Raw genomic sequence first — 24717 nt, 5'->3', positions numbered from 1 at the left:
GTGCTACAATTCAGTCAATATCTGAATGATTAAAAAAAATTATGAAATACTTGGAGTGTCTTCATTCATTGTCCGACTGTTGAATTTATATGGGATTCACAGCGAAGCCAAATAACTGGAGCATAGATTGGTAGCTTTTTTTTCTAATTTGGCACACAGAAACTAGAGGCCATGAGTAACTTGGTCAAAAAGAATGGCAGAGATTGGCCTATAGGTCGCGCTGTTATAGCAGTCTCACTTAAACTCTCATATCTGCCGCCCCATTTGACCTAGACTTTGTAAATAGGTGTCTTTCTTTCTTTATGCTCAACACATATGCCTCAATGAACAATATGGTCTACCAGGATAGATTTTCCTTTTGGAAAACCTTTGAAAAACATATTATCATGAAACATAACTACAGATAACGCAACATCTGGTATGTAGGCCCATAGTACAGCTCTTAAATTTACCGTTTTAGAAAATCTAAGGGATTAGTTAAAAGATGGTCCAGTTATAATGGCCGAGTTGTAAATCCACTTCACAATGGCCTATCAATTTGAAACTTTTTAGGGTCATAAAAGACATTACCATGATGAGACATGTTAAACGGAAATTTCACCCTGCCACTGCATATAGTCATGGCAATATTAACAATGTTACCTTTTTGTCATAAACATAACAATTATCCACACTACAAGCTAGAACGAGCGCAGAGCGAGAACAGACTGCCTGTGTATTTGTATGCTCATAATAAACCACAAAGTTCGGCATTGATAGCAAATGCAGATACCGCCCTGCTAGGTAGATGAGGCGTGCCCACAAACTTGGATTTAGATGGCATTGTTTACTTCTGCTGAACAACACACAGTAATCTCATAACTTCTCTAGGGATTTTTTTTTTTTTTTACATTTCTTTTCATGTTTATCATCATGCCTGTGTTGTGTTCTTTGCCTGGCTGTGTTAATTACAAACAAGTGCAAAAAGGCGTTATCTTTCACTGTTCTGCATACCAGAGATTTACCCCGATGTGACCAAAGATTACTAGAGGGATTTTCAGGCTGAACTGATGGGGAATCCATTTTGACGCCAGCTGAGAAGAGATACCACACTTTTTTTTTCTTCACAATAAAACAGAAGATTTGCTATTAGAGGTAACCTAGCGTTAGCTGGACTAAGTTAGCTAGCTACAGTCCTGAGTGGAACTCTGAAAGTCTTTGGGATACAGACTGTCAATCAATTTCGCCTATGCCATGGTCACTTATAGTCTGGTAGCTACCTTCAGCATAGCAAACATATTTGTTTGTTCTATCTTTGACAAACGTTAGCTAACGTAAGCTAGCTAACATTAGCAAATAAGAGTAGCTCAATGTGGTAACCGTCTATTCGACTCTTGTCTGAAAATCACACCATTACTGAAACATATATTTGCCGATACAGCTAACTCAGTCTGTGTGTTGGTAGCAATAATGAATGTGTATAAATCATCTATGGTTGGTTAGTAATCAGCTGGCTAGCAATCTTACTGACAATTTAGTGACGCTAGCTACCTAAATGCAAGGTGACAACATTGGAATTTCCATGTTAGGTGTGCTAAAATAGCCAGTCAAATAGAGATCAATTGGTTAAATTGTGTATTTTGTTGTAGGTGGTACAGAATCTGATTCCACTAGCAAGTGCGTCCAACCCCTAGCTCTGCACAAGGTGAAGGTAAGTTGGCAAAAATATTTGCAAGCTGAGGGCTAAGATGGCTCAATTTACAGTAAGCATAGTATTAACATGAATTGGCTAGTGTTTGTACGGGTTTGTGTCTGTGTTATGAGGTTACAAGTGGTTAGAGGTAGCCTGTGGACCACAATGTGCTTTCCAGACCATGTAATCAATTTAGTCTACCCCTTTTTCTCTTTTTACATTTTCTCTTTGTAAAAATACACAAGCATGAGGGAGCGGACACACCTTGTAGTTGTGGGGCAGAAACCAGCAAGGGACACTGAAAGGTAAAAAATCAAGACTACAACAGTTTTGACACAACCACCTAATTATTCTCTCTGCAGTCTCAAAACATACACTACCATTCAGAAGTTTGGAGTAACTTAGAAATATCCTTGTTTTTGAAAGAAAAGCAAATTTTTGTCCATTAAAATAACATCAAATTGATCAGAAATACAGTGTAGACATTGTTCATGTTGTAAATGACTATTGTAGCTGGAAACGGCTGATTTATTTAATGGAATATCTACATAGGTGTAGAGGCCCATTGTCAGCAACCATCACTCCTGTGTTCCAATGGCACGTTGTGTTAGCTAATCCAAGGTTAATATTTGAAAAGGCTAATTGATCATTTGAAAACCTGTTTGCAATTATGTTAGCACAACTGAAAACGGTTGTGCTGTTTAAAGAAGCAATAAAACTGGCCTTCTTAGACTAGTTGAGTATCTGGAGCATCAGCATTTGTGGGTTCGATTACAGGCTCAAGATGGCCAGAAGCAAAGCACTTTCTTCTGAAACTCGTCAGTCTATTCTTGTTCTGAGAAATGAAGGCTATTCCATACAAAAAATTGCCAAGGTACTGAAGATCTCATACAACGCTGTGTACAACTCCTTTCACAGAACAGCTCAAAGTGGCTCTAACCAGAATAGAAAGAGGACTGGGAGGCCCCGGTGCACAACTGAGCAAGAGGACTGTCACGTCCTGACCAGCAGAGGGAGCAATTGTATTGGTTTTGGTCAGGACGTGGCAGAGATGTTTTTGTGTCATGTGTTTAGTTAATTGAGGTTGGACTCCCAATTGAAGGCAGGTGTGTTGAGTTGCCTTTGATTGGGAGTCCTATATAGTAGTGTGTGTTTTTCTTTGGGGTTGTGAGTAATTGTTTCTGTTCAGTGTGATATGCTGTCAGTACTGTTTAGCTGTCGGTATTTTCTTGTTTTTGTAGTGTTCCAGTGATCGTTTTTGAATTAAAATTATGAACACTAACTCCGCTGCACCTTGGTCCACTTCTCTCCATGACGACAGCTGTGACAGAATTACCCACCAAACCAGGACCAAGCAGCAGAGGAACGAGGAGGAAGGATGGACGTGGGCAGAGCTAAGGAGGAGCGTTTCCAGGGCGATGGAAGAGTTTAGGAAACTCGAGAGGCAGCCCCAAGATTTTTTTTGGGGGGGGCACAAGGGCAGTTTTGCGGGGCAAGAATGGAGCCCCAGGCCAGCTCCCCGCACTAGCATGGAGGTGCGTGTCTCCAGGCTGGCACGTCCAGTACCAGCCCCACGCATCAGGTGTCTAGTGTGTCAGCCCAGCCTCGCCAGTCAGGAGTCGCCAGAGCTGCCTGCCAGTCAGGAGTCGCCAGAGCTGCCTGCCAGTCAGGAGTCGCCAGAGCTGCCTGCCAGTCAGGAGTCGCCAGAGCTGCCTGCCAGTCAGGAGTCGCCAGAGCTGCCTGCCAGTCAGGAGTCGCCAGAGCTGCCCGACTGCCCGGGTCTGCCAGAGCGGCCCGACTGCCCGGGTCTGCCAGAGCGGCCCGACTGCCCGGGTCTGCCAGAGCGGCCCGACTGCCCGGGTCTGCCAGAGCGGCCCGACAGTCCTCCGGCCCAGCCCGAGCGGCCCGCCTGTCCTCCGGCCCAGCCCGAGCGGCCCGCCTGTCCTCCGGCCCAGCCCGAGCGGCCCGCCTGTCCTCCGGCCCAGCCCGAGCGGCCCGCCTGTCCTCCGGCCCAGCCCGTCCTCCGGCCCAGCCCGAGTGGCCCGCCCGTCCTCCGGCCCAGCCCGAGTGGCCCGCCTGTCCTCCGGCCCAGCCCGAGTGGCCCGCCTGTCCTCCGGCCCAGCCCGAGTGGCCCGCCTGTCCTCCGGCCCAGCCCGAGTGGCCCGCCTGTCCTCCGGCCCAGCCCGAGTGGTCCGTCTGCCAGGCGCAGCTATCGGCGCCACCGAAGTGGGCGACGCCGAAGGTGGAGCAAGGTCCACGTCCAGCACCAGAGCACCTATATAGGTGGGTTGGGGAGGGGGGGTGTAGCACAGTGCCGTTGTTGACGGCAGCCACCCTCCCTTCCCCCCCTTATTGTTTAGGGGGATATTTTTTGTTGTTTGGGGGTTTGTTTTTTCTTTTAGGTGCATTCCGGGGTCTGCACCTTTAGGGGGGGGGGGGTACTGTCACGTCCTGACCAGCAGAGGGAGCAATTGTATTGGTTTTGGTCAGGACGTGGCAGAGATGTTTTTGTGTCATGTGTTTAGTTAATTGAGGTTGGACTCCCAATTGAAGGCAGGTGTGTTGAGTTGCCTTTGATTGGGAGTCCTATATAGTAGTGTGTGTTTTTCTTTGGGGTTGTGGGTAATTGTTTCTGTTCAGTGTGATATGCTGTCAGTACTGTTTAGCTGTCGGTATTTTCTTGTTTTTGTAGTGTTCCAGTGATCGTTTTTGAATTAAAATTATGAACACTAACTCCGCTGCACCTTGGTCCACTTCTCTCCATGACGACAGCTGTGACAAGGACAAGTACATTAGAGTGTCTAGTTTGAGAACAGACGCCTCACAAGTCCTCAACTGGCAGCTTCATTAAATAGTACCTGCAAAACACCAGTCTCAATGTCAACAGTGAAGAGGCGACTCTGGGATGCTGGCCTTCTAGGCAGAGTTGCAAAGAAGAAGCCATATCTCAGACTGGCCAATAAAAATAAAAGATTAAGATGGGTAAAAGAACACAAACACTGGACAGAGGAACTCTGCCTAGAAGCCCAGCATCCCGGAGTCGCCTCTTCACTGTTGACATTGAGACTGGTGTTTACGGGTACTATTTATTGGTCATTTACAACATTAACAATGTCTACACTGTATTTCTGATCAATTTGATGTTATTTTAATGGACAAAATGTGCTTTTCTTTAGAAAACAAGGACATTTCTAAGTGACCCCAAACTTTTGAACAGTAGTGTAATACAAAGACATGTCTACAAAAATCCCCTGCCAAGGGTTACTATTGACAAGAATGATCTTTCAAAGTCAATGGGCTGAGTGAGGTTTACAGACAGCTCTTTGAGATGATGAAGGGAGTTTTGGTTGAGCAGGTTTGTGCTTAAAGACAGGAAATGTATTGTTGTATATGATACTGATTGATGTGCCATTTCTCCTTAATTTCCCATACACACCAATACATACTGAGTAAGAATTGTCCTCCTAAGACTTTCCACACCTTCTGCATTCCCCCAATTGACTTTGTTGACTGGTTGACACCTTCACCATCAAAAGCGTGTTTCACTACGCCCCTTCCCCAATTGAGTGTAAAATTTTAACACCAGAACCATGTCTTTCCACCAGCAAATCTTCTGCAAGAGGTTAAGGAAGTTAGTGGTTAAGAAGGTCTACGAGCCCTGCACTCACCACTTCCGTCAGAGTCTTATCCAGCTGGCCATACACCGCAGACAGGACAAGACCATTCGCCACAAGCACAAAGAGTCTCAGCTTCCCCTGCCCACCATACCAAACACCATTGCCAGTCTACCGAAGCCAGATAAAGGACAGTGTGGCTGAACATAAGACCATGCAGAACAACCATAAAATAAATAGGGATATTTTCTATCATACTTCTACATTTGTCTCCCTTTATGTACCCACAGAAGATATGTATGTATGCTGTACAGGGCTCTGTAGCATCAAACAGGTGTTAGAAATTCAGATATATTCAAATAATGTTTATTTGTCATTCTAACATACAGGGGAGTGTAAACTATTTAATGTTGATTCAAAACCAGAACTACATATTTAACAAGAATGTTATATGGTAAAAGTAACATACAAAACAAATATAGTATGAACAATATAGTACAGTTCAGTTTGTCTCAGGAGTAGTAAAGTGCAGAGAACTAGTGATCAGCAGATGATGAAAGAAGTGGTCATGATGAAATTGCCATTCACAAAGAAACATACAGTAAGAAAATAGTGTGATCCGTGTATTAAAGTTCAGGGAATATATTGTGTGTGTCTGAGATGTAAAGTATAGACATCTGTTGATCAGCACATTATGGGATGGGTGTTGTCATGATCAAACTGCCATGCAGCTCCTCTTGAGTCATCTAGGCCTGCTGCTTGTTCCAGCATAATGTCCAATTCATCGATAGGGATACAGTTCACAGGATACAGCTCTGCTTCAATGTCGCACGCAGGCAAAGGAATTATGTTTCTTTCCAACTAGAGTCCACTGCAGGAAGAACCTCAGGCTCCACATGGTATTGTCTCTAAGACAAAACATATACTAAATTATACTCTATTGTACAGTTTGAACTACAGTTGAACTGTGCCAGCATAACATCAACATTAGTGTAGGCTAATTGAATATGCATACATGTGCACATGCACAAAGATTACATTTATAACAATATTTAGCCTAATATAAATAAGTAAATAAGGCACAAACCTCATTGTTTTCACAGTGACCAGACCGTACAAATTTACCTAGGTAGGCAGACAGGTAGGCAAACTTAGCTAGCTAGCTAGCTTGCTGGATTGCCAATAATTGTTATTTGCATCTTTTTGAAATCCTACCTTGTGTCATGCCTGTAATGTTGTCAGATTGGTTATGATTATGACAGTGGATGCATTTAAATGTCAACTTTTGTAAAAATTGAGTTACATAGCTAGCTAGAGAGTAAAATGACTTACAGTTGCTTATTTTACTAATTTGCTAACAAGTTGAGGTTTTACAATCGAGGTACAATAAATCTTCAATTGTAAAATGTCTTATATTTTTTGTCATATAGATGTCTACCAGTAGCTGTCTAGCTAACTTAGCTAGCTAGCTACCTAGCTAACTAGCTACGTAAGTTAGCAAAGAGAAAAACGTACCCCCACTGTAACACAGTAGAATATTAGCCAGCAATACACAATATGGGTTTCAATAAATAAACTAAAGTTAGCTAACTACCGTACCTGTTATCTGCCCTCTTGGTGCTGGCATCAGCTGTAGCTGAGTTCTAGCTAAATTCAAAGCTTTGTTTCGAATACTCTTTGCTATATTCCGATTGAAACGTACATGGTTGAATGTCCCCATGTTGCTAGTTAATAAAACATTTAAAAAAATGCTTCAAAGTCAAATTCGTGTTGATGAGAGGATTCACTTGAAGCCATTGAGGTCTGGTCAGTTCTTTCAGTTTTGCCCAGAGGATTTTGTTTTGTGTCCGCCTCTCTTTCAAAAAAGCCTGCATTAAGCAGAGACTAGGTCAGAGCAGGAAGCACCACCCCACACGAGTTGTAGTATTTCAGAGATTGGAAAGAATGTGTCACCTTGTATAGCCTCCCAGTGCTAGCCTCCCTACACTGGCTTCCTGTTAAGGCAAGGGCTGATTTCAAGGTTTTACTGCTAACCTACAAAGCATTACATGGGCTTGCTCCTACCTATCTTTCCGATTTGGTCCTGCCGTACATACCTACACGTACGCTACGGTCACAAGACGCGGGCCTCCTAATTGTTCCTAGAATTTCTAAGCAAACAGCTGGAGGCAGGGCTTTCTCATATAGAGCTCCATTTTTATGGAATAGTCTGCCTAACCATGTGAGAGACGCAGACTCAGTCTCAACCTTTAAGTCTTTACTGAAGACACATCTCTTCAGTAGGTCCTATGATTAAGTGTAGTCTGGCCCAGGGGTGTGAAGGTGAACGGAAAGGCTGGAACAACGAACCGCCCTTGCTGTCTCTGCCTGGCCGGTTTCCCCTCTTTCCACTGGGATTCTCTGCCTCTACCCCTATTACGGGGGCTGAGTCACTGGCTTACTGGTGTTCTTCCATGCCGTCCCTGGGAGGGGTGCGTCACTTGAGTGGGTTGAGTCACTGACGTGGTCTTCCTGTCTGGGTTGGCGTCCCCCCTTGGGCTGTGCCATGGCGGAGATCTTTGTGGGCTATACTCGGCCTTGTCCCGGGATGGTATGTTGGTGGTTGGAGCTTTCCCTCCAGTGGTGTGGAGGCTGTGCTTTGGCAAAGTGGGTGGGGTTATATCCTACCTGTTTGGCCCTGTCCGGGGGTTTCATCGGATGGGGCCACAGTGTCTCCTGACCCCTCCTGTCTCAGCCTCCAGTATTTATGCTGCAGTAGTTTATGTGTTGGGGGGCTAGGGTCAGTCTGTCACATCTGGAGTATTTCTCTTGTCTTTTCTGGTGTCCTGTGTGAATTTAAATATGCTCTCTCTAATTCTCTCTTTCTCTTTCTCTCTCTCGGAGGACCTGAGCCCTAGGACCATGCATCAGGACTACCTGGCTTGATGACTCCTTGCTGTCCCCAGTTCACCTGGCCGTGCTGCTTCTCCAGTTCCAACTGTTCTGCCTGCAGCTATGGAACCCTGACCTGTTCGCCGGACGTGCTACCTGTCCCAGACCTGTTGTCCCAGACCTGCTGGAACCCTGACCTATTCACCGGACGTGCTACCTGTCCCAGACCTGCTGTTTTCAACTCTAGAGACAGCAGGAGCGGTAGAGATACTCTCAAAGATCGGCTATGAAAAAGCCAACTGACACTTACTCTTGTGTTACTGACTTGTTGCACCCTCGACAACTACTATGATTATTATTATTTGACAATGCTGGTCATTTATGAACATTTGAACATCTAGGCCATGTGCTGTTATAATCTCCACCCGGCACAGCCAGAAGAGGACTGGCCACCCCTCATAGCCTGGTTCCTCTCTAGGTTTCTTCCTAGGTTTTGGCCTGTCTAGGGAGTTTTTCCTAGCCACCGTGCTTCTACACCTGCATTGCTTGCTGTTTGGGGTTTTAGGCTGGGTTTCTGTACAGCACTTTGAGATATCAGCTGATGTAAGAAGGGCTATATAAATAAATTTGATTTGATTTGACTTAGCAATGACTCCGCCGATAGGAACATCGCTGAAAGACGTCCAATGGCTCGATCAAACAAGGAAAACCATATCTACACAAACTGCATAGTGCAATCGGTATAACATAAAGGCTTAGCGAAATGCCACAAAGCAGGACTACATTTATTTTCAGATCTCGCAACCCCCTCTCAATACACCGGAAGTCATCATAGGGTGTACCGTTCGGCACGTGAAGCCCTCTTCATGGCCAATTATGTGTGAAACACATCTCACTGACCTAGAAATCCCTCAGACATGATCAAAACAAACCCAGGGTTCCCCAGGGTGAAGTTCCCCTTTAAGTTTGGCATTGATACCTTAAAAAATAAGGAAACTATTAACAATTCACTTAAAAAATCTAAAAGTACCCGGAAGTCATTAATATCTGTCGGGTGATTTGTTGAGGATTCTTCAGTGAGTGTCATCACTCCGAGCCCTTACCAAAACACAAATAATGGTGGACAGTTTCTCACGCTTTGGAGCTGAAAGCCATCGTAATGACAGTTAAAATAAATGTAAAAATCGAACATACCCGTGCACCAATAACATTTCCGCAAAGGGCTTGCTATCTAGCTACAAGTGTTTGAGTCATTTCAGCCGTTTACTTGTAAAACAGCCCAGCTTGCTAGAGAAATGCACATTTACGACCCTAGCTAGTTAACGCGTTAGCTAGACTGCTTGTAGACTCGGGAGATCATGTAGGCTTAAGGAACCAGCGGGTTAGATGATTCCACTATGGGCAACAACAACTGACTACTAGAACTGAACCGATGGACATGGGGCCATGACATTTTTTATGTATCTATATGTCCTTAGAATCTGTGTGCATATAAAGTTACTGCAACCATAGATGGCTGCACCAGACCAGTTGATGCCACTATAGATGTCATTGGCACCATAGAAAACTATGGCAATAATACTGCAGTCATAACCAAGTGGGAGGTGTCTATTTAGCAGTTGTGAAGTCGTAAATACCAATTGGACGCATTCATGCGATTTGAACCCGTTGAGAAACGCTGATTGGCTAATGGCCAACAAGCTGCGTAAACCATAAATTAAAAGTACATGTTTGTAAACAAATGATAGTGTTCAGAAAACATATTCATGGATGCTTTTTTTAAATGATGTTTTGTTGTTGCATTTAACTGTCAAAAATGCTGTTATCAAGGTCATTTCCTTAGTCGGTGACATCAGAGGTCATCATGTGGGAGAAGTGGGAGCTCAGGATGATAGATGAGTCAGAGACGGAAGAGGAAGCCAGACACTCCACTCGCTGTTTTTTTTCTGGTTCAATGAAAGTCAATTAACTAAGTAGACCAGACCCAGCTGCTATTGCATTGGTGTCTATGGGAGACCCACCCCGTTAAGTAGACTGGAACTGACCATTTTGTTCAATGGTAAACAGCCTGAGTGAACCATCTTCATTTACCCACAATCTTTGGATGAGATTCCCACTAGTAATTACCAGTTGGAGAGCAGTTCAAGTAGATTTGACCCAGTTGTATGTTGTAAATTCCCATTTGGTTAAAGAGATACTTCGGGATTTTGAAAATGAGGCCATTGAACTACTTCCCCAGAGTCAGATGAAGTAATGGATACCATTTTTTGTCCAGTATGAAGGAAGTTAATGTAGTTTCACGAGCCAATGCTAACTAGCTTTAGTGCAAGGACTGGAAGTAATAGCACTAACGCTAGTTAGCAATTGCGCTAGCACTACTTAGCAACTTCCTTCAAACTGCACACAGTGTCATAAAAATGCTGAGGAAGTAGATAAAGGGCCTCATTGCAAAAATCCCGAAGTATCTACGTAACTATTGATCAAGTGGACTTTGTCTTATGCAAAATGAATGTTAGATTTCAATTAAGCAGACGAACAATGTGAAATATTGTGATTAGTATATCAGTATAATCACATATTGTTGCCCTATTATGTGGTCTGAACGTAGTGAAAAGTCAATATTTTATTCTGTAAAATTAGAAAGCAGTCAGTGCAGTCAGCGTATAACAGCTGCTGGAGTGTATTGACGTGTTCTGGAATGCTAACATAGAGTGTATCAACTCATTTAAATCACCATGGTAAGGCTTTCACTGATTGCAAATAAAGGAAAATAGTTCCTACATGATAGAGTGCTTGCTTTGTTATTTGTTATCCAACTGAATGTACTCAGACATAACATTGGGCAGATATTGTATGCGTTGGGGGGGACGGTTGGGTGAAATGAGCGGCTCACAGGAAATCCCCCACAGTGGGTTGACGGAGGCTGAAGAAGGCTGTGGGAGCAGGGCTGGGAGGGAGAGGATGTGTGTGTGTGTGTGTGAGTGTGGTGTGTGCGTGCGTGCGTGTCTGTCTGTCTGCTCCTATCAGGCTCCTATTACTGGGGCTTAGACATTGAGCCAATGAGCAAGACATTTAAGCAGGGCTCAGAAAAGAAGCAGGAGCTTATTAGGATCAGGAGCTTATTTTATTTTTAAATGACAACCCATCCTTAACCCTCAATTTTCAGACTATGGGATAGGAAGAATAGAGGAAGCATGGGTGAGGAAAAGCCTATGGGATTGTCATAATATACTGGATATTAAAAAAAAAATTGAGTATGTAAACAATATGGATGCATGTGGTCCACTATTCGTACTGTATGTGTGACCACCACTATTCGGTCTTTTGTTGCAACATTAGTTTTTTTTACATTAGATAAAAGTAGAGACTTAAAGCTACAAAATGGCATATCATACACTGCAGTTGAGGAACAATGGGAAAGTAATTCTGCTTTGAAAGTTGATAAACTTGTAACTCCACTTTTGAGAAAATTGCCTTTGAATGTTTTGGTACACCTAGTGGAGAGCTCTTCTTTGTCTACACCTATTCAGCATCATTCACACCCTCTTAAGCCTTAGTCCCACCCATCTCTTTAAGGATTCACGTGAGGCCATGTGCTAAACAGAGTGAATAAGGTAGTGTAGTGAACAAGAGTTCAAGACTAAAAGTGGTGAAAGTAGTAGCCTACAAAAGAAAAACTCCAGGTAAAAATACACGATCTAGTCCTTCGCCTATACCCTAATCTGAATTTGGTGTAGGTCATGTTGTTCTTCACATTGCCTTCTCTGGTAAACACACACTATATCAAATAAAATCAAAATGTATTTGTCACATGCACAGGATACAGAACGTGTAAACGGTACAGTGAAATGGTTACTTGCATATTTGCATAGTAGCAATATCAAAAATAGAAAGTATCCAGACAATTTTTTTTATAATTATTAGATGACACTTACCCAGACACACGTCTAAATTGATGGGTCATGTGAAAGAAATGCTATAACCACCCCCCAGACACATCTAGCTAAGCGGATGGGTCACTGTTGTCTAGACATGTAAACATGTTGATGAAATACAATAGATGGCCGTAATCACTCCCAGACACACCTGGCTAACTTGGGTCATGTAATCATCTGGTGAAGTGGAGTCTTTTGTTAGACATGTAGCTAGCTAGCTAAATAATTAACCATAATCCCAACCCATACAGCACTAGCTAGCATCACAAACACATTGTTATAGCTAGCCACCATACATTAATTTCTGACAAAATTATAAACTTATAATATCTGAAAATATAGCTAGACTCTTACCCATATAGATGGATGAACGCTTCACGGCAGACTGGAAACCGTTTAACTAAGACGTCCTGTGTCGTTTCTGTTTTGTTTGTACAGCTTGTTTGTTTTCACACTGACCGTGTGCAGAAAGTAGTCCATCAAAACTTTTTCCCACTGGTCTTTGTCGATAGCACCTGCTAAATTCAGGGCAGCAATGTTGTTGAGAGTAGTAGCAAAACTTTTGCAGTCCTCCAGTGCTAAAGTTATCTTTTAAATAAGCCATGGTTGTAAGGATTATCTACACATACTGAGCAGCTCATGTTATAGACAGATGCATGCTACATGACAGACCAATCCGAACTCATCTCTCAGCATGTCCAGCCCAGCCATTTTCTCAGCCAATCATGGTGGGAAGGTTCCTAACTTTTTCCGTGGCTAAACCAACTAGACTTGTAATTTAACAATTGTATTAGTATTTACAGATGGCATACACATTTGTTATTAAGGCACATGAAGGTTCATATGTTCCAGAAGGCATTTCTGCCCAAAAACACATTTTGATCAAATTTTTAAAAAAGCGTTCAAATGCCACACCCGTGAAGTAGTGACGTGCGACATACACCTAGCTTCCTGAAACGGGTCACATTTATGCTTGGATTCACACCTCTTGCAGCTCAGCTTAAAGTAAGCAGTAAGGTGGGATAAGGTTGTACTGTTAAGTAGCATGATGCACTGCATTGTATTGTCCCTTAATAAACAGTGTATTACACTTTTTAGTCATATGTGCGACAACGAGCCTTTTGAATCTTGTGTAATGTTAGTAGTAGCGTAGTCAAGGATGCATCATGCAACATTGGGACACTTGACTTGTTACAACAACCAAAAAATTCTACTTTGAATTTGGAGGTTTAACATATCCCTCTGGTGGCCAAGTTTACATTTTTTTGAATGACATTGGTTCGTGGATATATAGTCTAAGATTGACTGATGTGGAATTTGTCATAGGAAATAATCATGGCCAGCTGGTCTTGTTAGCAATAGGGCTAAGTGTGTCAGGTTATCTCATGGGAAAAGCTTACTTGTAGCATTATATCACTTGCAACTACGTAGATTATTTTAATTGGCTGATGCAGATTTTGAGACACAAAACGTTTTTCAAGAGTTCGCAAGTATGAACGCTTGGTTTTCTGTTGATTGGTCTTAAATAAACAGAGTCCAGAGTCATCCAAATTCTCACATCCCCCTCCTCCATCTCCAAAGAGCCCTGACGATCAACGGAATACAACCCCAGAACGTTCCCAGAGTTCCATGCTTCTGCTCTCTAATTTAACGTTCCATGGAGCGATTGGAGGAATCTCCTGCTGTCCGACCTTGCTCAGTGACCAGCGACCTCATCCCAGATAGGAATACATGCTTTGCAAATTCATAATAATATCCTGGACTTATAGAGAAAGAGAATGTGTGTGTGAGGTTGCGCCTGCCTGCGTACAGTATGTTCCTGTGTGTGTGTAGTGGCGAGGGGTGGCCTAAGAACTTGGCCTGTCACCAAGCACGTTCCCACATGGCTGCTGTAAACAACTTAAAGGCCCCACACAGTCATCCTATTTCCCAAGTAAAAATAGCCTTTGAATGACCAAAACATCACCCATAATATTTTTACGCTATTAAAATGGTCCAAATTGAATACATTTGACCTTTTCTCTCATCTCTAACTATCAGGAAGCCTGAAATAACAGGCTGAGTTGGCGGGGAGCTTATATTTATGAGCTCACCTTAACTGAGCTCTTTGAAATGCCCTTGTGGTCATTGCCAGGTAAGAAGGTAAACAATGGGCCACATGTCATTCTGAGCCTAAATAGCGTGCCTCAACCCATTTTATCTGCAAAATGCTCTCATGGTCAACAGAGCTGTTCATGGACTGTTGGATATCAGACAAACATTTTGATTATTTTGTAACTAATTACAGAATACAGTTAACTGATACACTTCTTCACAAGATGTTGTAAAGCCTGAATCACCTTAGAAGCTTAGATATAAGGGAATGTACACGAAAACAGCATACAATAAGTGTACCGGACAATTAGCATTAGAAATGACAATATGTTTGTAATTGTGTATATTGATCAGACATTTATTAAATATTTTACAATAGGCCAGCTTAGCCAAAATATTGAGCAACATGAACAATCATGAGAAATAAAGGTGAGAAATAGTTTGATATTAAAAAACAAAACTTCAGCCATAAGCCTAATATAGGCACTAGGCCACCCTACAGTGTCCCAGGACCCATTGATTTGTACAATTTGTAACACTCATCTCCCGTCCGAATGCTTGAATAAAGAAACTAGACAAAGTAACTCCCGAGTAGCTCAGTGGTCTAAGGCACTGCATCGCAGTGTTAGAGGTGTCACTACAGACCCTGGTTTGATCCCGGGCTGTATCACAACCAGCCGTGATCGAGAGTCCCATAGGGTGGTGCACAATTGGCCCGGCGTCGTCTGGGTTAGGGGAGGGTTTGGCCGGGGTAGGCTATACTTGTAAAGAAGAATTTGTTCTTAACCGACTTGCCTAGTTAAATAAAGGTATAAAAAACAATGTGATATCATAAAGTATGAGGTAAAAGTGAATTTAGGAAATGCAACAACTACAGAGACTGATGAGGAGGGGACCCATAAACCCTGCTTCAATTAATCAGGTGTCAGTCACCCACTTGGCTTCAGTCACCCCCAAGAATGAAGTGGGAGACAAATCCATTTCCTCCTTCTAGTCAGGCCTCTCAGAATGGGCAGACAGCGGTCCTGAGATGGACAGATTGCACAGCTTCCCCACATACTTCGCTGGAGCATTTTACTGTTAGTCTACACCTGATGTTTATGAAGCATGGGACAAATAAGACGTGCTGTGATTCTATCAAGGGTGATCTCGTTGAAGAGGAGATCCAGGAGCCTGTCAACATAGCCTGTAATGTTTTTGAAAAGGGAGATGTTTGTTAAATGGGTAGTGAATTTAATTTCCTTCTATTTACTGTTCTGAGATGATGCTTCAATTCGTTGATGTAGTTATCTACTCATTCTACAATGTGTTTCCTGGTGTTTTTGATGTATTCAATTTTAAATATGCAATATTTGGTTCTGCACTTTTTTGTGAAACTTTTCAATGGTTCTAATTGACTTTTTTTGTGCCTGAAATGCTCAATTAAAGCAGATTTGAAATGAATAACTATGACTTACAGTATGTTAGGTCTGTCTTCACAGGCTTCACTGCATATCACCCATTCTTTGCCTTGGTAAAGATGATTTTGTATCACATCAATCCTGCTGCAGTTGCCTGGGAAGCTGTGCAGACAGAGAGATGTTGATTTTTCTACAATGTCTATCATTACAGCTTGATGAAATTGGAAAGACAAAAGGAGATGGAAAGTGAAATAATATTCCCCCTCATCATCATGATTAGTCCCAATGACACAAGCTACACAACTGTAAAATTACAAATACTACACACACACACAACCCCTTTTGTGGACAACATTCTTTTGTGTCAGCTGTGTACTGGCAGTTGTAAGACTCAATGTAGGAGTCTTAGGGATGAAGGAACAAAAACCATATAGTGACTATCAGGTGTGTTACAGAAAATATACAGTTCACAAGTCAAAGCAGTCACAGCCACAGTTGCATTATCTAACGTGATCCCCCCCCCCAAAAAAAAAAATGTTGGCTACTGTGTCACACTCATCAAACTCTGATACTTACATTATGGTCAGTGCTTGCAAGATCCACTGTCAATGATGCATCCGTCTTCAGGATTAGCTTCCTGGCAAGACCCATCGAATGTTCTCCCCAAATTGATAGAGCAACTTCACTCGAAATGTGCACTGCACACGCGTGACATGATCGTAATTTTCAGTCATCCCGTCGAGTGTAAGCTAGCTAACAAATGAAAAGCAACCACTGCTGTTGGATGTCTTCATTCTTTGGGAAATAGTGTAAGGTTAATGTTACACTATGTAAGGTTAATTCTACACTCATTTTACACACATTTTACACTAGTTACGACACAGTGTGCTTTTGCCGGCATGCTGGTAAGTAGCTTGCTACTGTAGCTAACAGTCATACCACAGATGAAAGGTTAGCAGTATCTTTGGTCATACCTTCTGCTTGAGCTAGCTACTAGTAGCTAGCTTAAGGTTTGTAAACAAAGCCAAAGCAAGGCGTAGGGGCACATGAGACGACGGTTTTAAGGTGGTACATATTTAAATTAGTTCAGTAAGATGCTATCATTGCCGTATTACATTTCTGGCTTTATGTGGTGTTGCATAAAGCCGGAAGTAAATCCTTGACAATGCCTGCCTCCTAAATCCAAGTCTTTGACATGGGGGGAGGGGACCAGTAACTTTATGATCAAACTTTATCAATGTGCAGTACCAGATACAGTCATTATTCATACTTGGGTCACTCTACTTTGAACTGGTTTCCACCAAATATCATCCAATTTGATGAAAAACACTATGGATAAGTACAAACTCATTCACAATTCAGGTGCTCTACATACTTTCTAATGGAGATCTGCATGATCTGGTTTAGTGCATGCATTCACAACTGTCCCAAGCCAATGCATGTATAAGGAATTTAAGTGATTTTTGGTTCATTGTGGGTTATAAGAGGTAACTAATACAGTACAATACCATACTGGACCAGACCTCTTAGAGAGAGGCCCAAGAGAACGTGATAGACAGCGAGCTCTACTCTGAAAACAACAGCAGTAAATAAAGATACATGTTTTCTTAGCCTCCCTCATCGGTCTGCACTGCTCTGTCCCTCACCACAACGTGCCCAGCAGCACGAGTCCCCTCTCCACAACATATTTTGTTTCATTTCCTCTGAGATGTTTTCTCTACAGCCATGACGGTGGTAGTGTGCTCTTTACTGCTGTCAGTCAGTGAAGTCTGGCTTGGGCCCCTACTGGCCCCCCTAGACCCCTACCAGACTCCACCAGCCCCAACAAGCCCCTACCGGCCTCCACCAGCCCCTACCGGGTCCCACTGGACCCCACCTAAGGTACCATTTGGGACACAGCATCATGCTGATAAATCAGGGCAGTAATTCAATGGATGAATATTATCATATGTATGCCACTGTCTGCATCAGTGCCAACTGTCTAGAGATGGAATTTATGAAACTGAAGGACCACTTAGATTTACTTCCAGATATTCATGAAAAAGCTTCTCAGACACTTGTCAGCCTTGGTAAATAAAATACATTTGCATCTGACTGAAAGTGCACTGAGACTTTCTACAGTTTTGCATTTTGCCTCCAGCATCCCCTGCACCACTATTCTGTTTTGGGTGTGGGTATATTATGGTTTGTACCTATTATGGCTTGTTAAATTGAATATGGCAGCAACATGTATATTCATTTATATTAATATTTTATCATGTGTCTTATCACATATTGAGCGTTGTTTTAAATGTTTGGCTATATTAGCTTATTATTAGGATTATTATCGTATTTCATTAAAACTGCTGGCCTGCTGTGTCTTGGATATTCGTTTGGAAAGGTGTCAATAAAATATGTTTTTAAAAATATATATATATATATATACCTACCAATGGGTAACGCAAGGAAGAACGGCAGCCAACAAAGCGTAAACATGCCAACCACGACTCCCAACGTTTTAGCTGCTTTCTTCTCCCGGGAGAATTTCAGAAGTTTCACCGTCAGGGAGCTCCTTGCCTGATTTGCACGGCCCTTCCCAGTGCTGCTGCTGTCATCCTGCACCTGAGATCCCTTGTGGATCCTGAGCGTGAGCTCACTCGTGTTCATCCTCTCCCTCATCACCCCGGCCTCCAAGTTCTTGGTGGTCCGTTTGGCGACTACATAAACCCTAAAATACATGGACAAGATAACCACCAGTGGTATATAAAAGGAACCGAGGGAGGAAAATAGTGCGTAAAACGGTTCCTCGGTGATGAGGCACACAGTGTTGTCCGGCGACGGCGGCTGCTTCCACCCGAGGAGGGGTCCAATGGAGATGACCACCGAGAGCACCCACACCCCAAGCATGGCCAGCAGTGCCCGCTTCTCGGTCACTATGCTCGGGTACTGCAGCGGATAGCTCACCCCGATGTAACGGTCGATAGAAATTACGCACAGGCTCATGATGGACGCTGTGCAGCACAAAACATCCACTGCCGCCCAGATGTCACAGAAGATCCGGCCGAACACCCAGTAGTTAAGGATCTCCAGGGTGGCAGACACCGGCAGCACTGTGGTGCCCAGCAGCAGGTCAGCGATGGCCAGGTTTATAATGAAGTAGTTGGTCGGGGTCCGCAGGTGCCTATTGGTCATCACCGCTAGAATGACGAGGATGTTGCCCACAATGGCGAACACGATGAAAGCCCCCAGGACGAAGCCAAGCGGGATGGCACGGGTAAGGTCCACTTCACCAGGCGACTCTGACAACCACGGTGTCCCCACTGTCGCGTCGTATTGTTCCAATAAGGAATAATTTCCCCATAAATGTGCCGCATCGTCAGTGGTCAGATTCATTTTGACTAAAGAGGTCCTCCATAGCAGGTTTCTAATCACATGGAGCTGTAGCACACGAAAACGAGCAACACCATGCCAAAATACATTTACTCAATTCGGCCAAGTGTTGTTAGGCTACATGATTAGTGGAGAAGTTATCAAGGATTAAAATTCCGTTTGCAAACCGGTGCGTTTTCAATTATGAAACCAATTGGATGAAATTGTATGATAATGGTTTTGTCACATCCGTCCACTTGCAGTACAGTCTCGCTTTCTTTTGGTTTCTCTGTTTTTCCCCTTAACTGTCTGCTTGAAAAGTACGGAGGGGGCGGGCAGTCGTCCCTCTGTTTGCTCCTGTCAAACCTCACTGAGGTTTGACAGGAGCACGCAATGCTGTATAGGCTACAGAGGCTCTCTCCTAAACACAGCTTGTATGAATTGGCAGATATACTGGCAAACAAAAATATATAGCTCAAGAATAACGCACTGGGAAAATGGCTCTGGCACTGCAGAAAACGCATGGATTTCTTTGTTGGTTTTGTGGCGAGGTTTATACATGAAACTTTTCAGGGCTGACCCCCACCACTTCGGATAATGACCAAATGACCTGGTAAAAATATATAGAGAGATGCTATATAGACAACAACCTCCTTATGTGACTGTGTACTTACTGCCTCTGCCAAGAGGTCTGAAGTTTCATGGCAGGTGGTAGGGCATTTGCACCATAATTACAGGGTTGCTGGTTCAAGCTCTGCTCTGGCTGTTCCCTCTCAGTATTAACACATACTTTTTAATTTCCTTTTGGGTGGGTAGGCTTAAATTCACTCACAAATTTGGCCCAATATGAGTAGAGGATATAAAACACGAGTAAGCTTTCATTCAAGGGTCAACCTAAAAACAAACAATTATGCCTTTATGTCCATAATGGGCGTTAATAAGAGCAGATACTGTTATGCAACAAATCCCTATTTTTGTCAAATCGTTTTTTTGAACAAATCACTCAGGACATTATCATGACCATGCGTCTTATGTGTTGTCGACAGACCATTTTGTTGGGGAATAGCTGTCTGATCTAAAAATGGTTTCGTTCAAATTTTTCTTGGGATCGATCTATGTTTTCAGTAGGTATTATTCCCTCAATATCTCTATCTGCCAAGAAACTCCACAATATTCAGGTAATATGAACAATGTTCAGAAATAAATCATCTAAAAGTCTATCACTACATATCCTAAACTGGATTTTAGTGGTTGGTAGACTTTCCACTTGGCATCATGCTAGATTTAATATTTTGGGCATTCAAAAAAGTGAAGGTTTGTCTGCTTTAGAACACTGTGTGTTGCCAAGTGGAAAGTGCCTCAGGTGAGAAGATGGGAGGAAAATGTCACATATTTCCTCCAAAGATTAACTTTTTAATAAGGGTTTAATAGAGCACTGCATGTGCCTCTTGATCTGTCATTTAGTTAAATGGAGCGGAAACGTTGTCAAGAGTTGAAGAGGATCAATGGTGGAATTTGGCCTGTGTTTGAAACCGTAGAAGACATGTATGCAATGCATAGATGTAAAAATGTATCCCATCAAGACTGATTGGTATCCTTGCTCATCAGTAACAGAAGCAGAATATATTTTTCAAACTGATGATGCATTAGCCTCTAGGGTGGCATAATGCAAGGATATGCATATTCTTGGTACCATTTGAAAGGAAACACTTTGAGGTTTGTGAAAATGTGAAAGGAATGTAGGATAATATAACACAATAGATCTGGTAAAAGATAATACAAAGAAAAAACCAACCGTTCTTTTGTATTTTTTTGTACCATCATCTTTGAAATGCAAGAGAAAGGCCATAATGTATTATTCCAGCCCAGGTGCGATTTAGATTTTGGCCACTAAACAGCAGCGGTGTATGTGCGAAGCTTTAGACTGATCCAATGAACCATTTAATTTCTGTTAAATTTTTTTGATCAAGACTGCCCAAATGTGCCTACTTTGTTTATTAATAACTTTTCATGTTAAAAATTGTGCACTCTCCTCAAACAATAGCATGGTATTCTTTCACTGTAATAGCTACTGTAAATTGGACAGTGCAGTTAGATGAACAAGAATTTAAGCTTTATAAGATACAGTTGAAGTTGGAAGTTTACATACACCTTAGCTAAATACATTTAAACTATGTTTTTCCACAATTCCTGACATTTAATCAGATTAAAAATTCCCTGTTTTAGGTCAGCTAGGATCACCACTTTATTTTAAGAATGTGAAATGTCAGAATAATAGTAGAGAGAATGATTTATTTCAGCTTTTATTTCTTTCATCACATTCCCAGTGGCTCAGAAGTTTTACATACACTCAATTAGTATTTGGTAGCATTGCCTTTAAATTGTTTAACTTGGGTCAAACGTTTTGGTAGCCTTCCATAAGCTTCCCACAGTAAGTTGGGTGAATTTTGGCCCATTCCTCCTGACAGAGCTGGTGTAACTGAGTCAGGTTTGTAGGCCTCCTTGCTCGCACACGCTTTTTCAGTTATGCCCACAAATGTTATTTTCCTCCAAACATAACGATGGTCATTATGGCCAAACTTTTCTATTTTGTGTCATCAGACCAGAGGAAATTTCTCCAAAAAGTATGATCCTTGTCCCTATGTGCAGTTTCAAACCGTAGTCTGGCTTTTCTATGGCGGTTTTGGAGCAATGGCTTCTTCCTTGCTGAGCGGCCTTTCAGGTTATATCGATATAGGACTCGTTTTACTGTGGATATAGATACTTTTGTACCTGTTTCCTCCAGCATCTTCACAAGGTCCTTTGCTGTTGTTCTGGGATTGATTTGCACTTTTCGCACCAAAGTATGTTCATCTCTCGGAGACAGAACGTGTCTCATTCCTGAGTGGTATGACGGCTGCGTGGTCCCATGGTGTTTATACTTGCGTACTATTGTTTGTACAGATGAACGTGGTACTGTCAGGTGTTTGGAAATTGCTCCCAAGGATGAACCAGACTTGTGGAGGTCTACAATGTTTTTCTGAGGTCTTGGCTGATTTCTTTTGATTTTCCCATGATGTCAAGCAAAGAGGCAGAGTTTGGAGGTTGGCCAAGCTGTTTAAAGACACAGTCAACTTAGTGTATGTAAACTTCTGACCCACTGGAATTGTGATACAGTGAATTATAAGTGAAATAATCTGTCTGTAAACAATTGTTGGAAAAATGACTTGTGTCATGCACAAAGTAGATGTCCTAACCGACTTGCCAAAACTATAGTTTGTTAACCTGTTGGGGCTAGGGGGCAGTATTTGCACGGCCGGATAAAAACATACCCGAGTCTTTGACAATTTTTAGGGCCTTCCTCTGACACCACCTGGTATAGAGGTCCTGGATGGCAGGAAGCCTGGCCCCAGTGATGTACTGGGCCGTTCGCACTACCCTCTGTAGTGTCTTGCGGTCGGTGGCCGAGCAACTGCCATTTCAGGCAGTGATGCAACCAGTCGGGATGATCTCGATGGTGCAGCTGTAGAACCTTTTGAGGATCTGAGGACCCATGCCAAATTTTTTCAGTCTCCTGAGGGGGAATAGGTTTTGTTGTGCCCTCTTCACGACTGTCTTGGTGTGCTTAGACCATGTTAGTTTGGGTTGGGGGCACGTAAAACCTCTGCCTTCTTTTCCGGCGCCATTTTAGCCACCACACATACTGTAGCTCTCTCCATAAACCCTCCTCAACAATCAGAACCCTACACCACTCACCACGCTCATGTTTTGTACATCAGAACACAGCATACATGAGCTCAGCCATAGGGGGTAGGTTGGGGGGGTACAACCTTTGTTTGTAATGTACATTATATTCCGCAACTCAAGACCACGTTAGCTTACCTGAGCCAAAGTCTCCACTTGCTAACCTCGAAACATTTAATAAACCTCTATCACCAGCCTCAGATCGCTATGTCAACCACTCTATAACAGCTAAACAATTGAACTATTCCATCCACGATGAGGAAGCCAGACTTGTGGAACGTCAGAATTACAAAAGATGACCAAGCCGCTACCTGCCCTCATCCACATAGACACAAATAATATAATTGTAAGAATGCTGTTCATTGACTACAGCTCAGCATTCAACACCATAGTCCCTCCAAGCTCATCACCAAGCTCAGGACCCTGGGACTGAACACCTCCCTCTGCAACTGGATTGTGGACTTCGTGACGGGCCGCCCCCAGGCGATGAGGTTAGGCAACAACACATCCGCCATGCTGACCATCAGCACGGGGGCCCCTCAGGGGTGTGTGCTTAGTCCCTTCCTGTACTCCCTGTTCACCCACGACTATGTGACCACACAAGACTCCATTTACATTTACATTTAAGTCATTTAGCAGACGCTCTTATCCAGAGCGACTCCAACACCATCATCAAGTTTGCTGATGATGCAACGGTGGTAGGACTGACCACTGATGACAATGAGGCAGCCTATAGGGAGAAGGTCAGAGACCTGGCAGACTGGTGCCAAGACAACAGCCTCTCCCTCAAAGTCAGCAAGACAAAGGAGCTGATTGTGGACTACAGGAAGCAGAGGGGCGTGCACGCCCCTATCCACGTCGATGGGGCTGTTGTGAAGCGGATCGAGAGCTTCAAGTTCCTCTGTGTCCGCATCACTAAGGAATTAACATGGTCCACACACACCTACACAGTTGTGAATAGGGCCTCTTCCCCATCAGGAGGCTGAAAAGATTTGGCATAGTGTCACGGATCCCTCCGGAATTTTCATCACGCACACCTGTCTCCTATTCCCACTGATTAGTATTTGTATATATGTGCCCTTTGATGTCCATGGTCTTGTCGATTATTGTTGCGTGTGAGTACCTGTGCCGTGTGTTTTGGGCTTTCGTGCCCTTGTAGATTGCGCAGATGATTACAGGTCTCGTCCCGTGTGTTAATCATTCTTCGCGTGTGTTATTTATTTGAGGTATTCCTCGCTCTTTTTTGGGGGTTTTCAACCCCGTGTTTTTGTTACGTGTTTGTTTGGTCTTCGTCCCCGTGCCTTTACACGGCACGCCGTAATTTTGGATGAATAAAAAACCCTATTACGCATTCCTTCGTCTGTCTCCCGAATCCTTCATGCCACCGTGACACATATGCCCTCAGAGCCTCAAAAAGTTCTATAACTGCGCCATTGTGAGCATCTTGACTGGCTGCATCACCGCTTGGTATGGGAGCTGCAAGGCACCCGAACGCAAGGCTCTACCTACAGAGGGTAATGCATACAACCCAGTACATCACTGGGGCCGAGCTCCCTGCCATCCAGGACCTCTATACCAGGCGTAGTCAGAGGAAGGCCCAGAAAAATGGTCAGATTCCAGCCATACAAACCATAGACCAAGGGTCTTCAACTTTTTCTAGCTTGAGACCATCTTTTAAATGATGAAATTTGTCACAAGCTACTGAGCTTTCAGATAGGCACTCAATGTATTTTCCAGATTTTTTTTTTCTTGGTTTTATTTTTTCTAGGCTTTTGAGTTTTTCACTCAAAATTACAATTATTCATAGATAAACATGACATCTGATGTTGTGAGTCCATGTCAATGCTTAAATCACATCAGCAGACCATTTTTGAGCATGGGGGAAAAAAAGGAACATTTTTGATTTTTTGTGTAATACCCCTTTGCTGGTCTAGCGATGTTTTTGCTGATGCTTGTCATGACAGAGTTTGTGAAACAAAAGACCGATTGATACAAATAATCATGATATAATTATTCCAGGTCAGCCTACTTTGCAGTTAACATTTCATTGAGAAGGTTTT

The 24717-nt window shown here is 43.0% G+C and overlaps 1 protein-coding gene and 1 long non-coding RNA gene across 2 annotated transcripts in view; both read right to left on the bottom strand.

The window, feature by feature from the left end:
• LOC106604929 (alpha-1A adrenergic receptor) overlaps window positions 1-19325 on the bottom strand; it is a 42160-nt gene extending 22835 nt beyond the window's left edge. Inside the window, exon 1 of the mRNA XM_014200069.2 lies at window positions 18016-19325. Within this exon, the coding sequence (XP_014055544.1) occupies window positions 18016-18958 (943 nt within the window). The 5' untranslated portion in view covers window positions 18959-19325. The remainder of the gene's footprint in view (window positions 1-18015) is intronic.
• On the bottom strand, window positions 14529-17979 carry LOC123743110 (uncharacterized). The gene is made up of 2 exons (XR_006769872.1): window positions 15644-17979; window positions 14529-15372 (listed from the first exon to the last, which is right to left on the bottom strand). It is a non-coding gene; the product is annotated as an uncharacterized lncRNA (long non-coding RNA).
• Window positions 19326-24717: the final 5392 nt, after the last annotated feature.

This window comes from Salmo salar, chromosome ssa05, assembly GCF_905237065.1.
Source record: "Salmo salar chromosome ssa05, Ssal_v3.1, whole genome shotgun sequence".
NCBI lineage: Eukaryota > Metazoa > Chordata > Actinopteri > Salmoniformes > Salmonidae > Salmo > Salmo salar.
The sequence above is the reverse complement of the archived record's forward strand: the minus strand, read 5'-3'. Positions and strand labels throughout refer to the sequence as shown.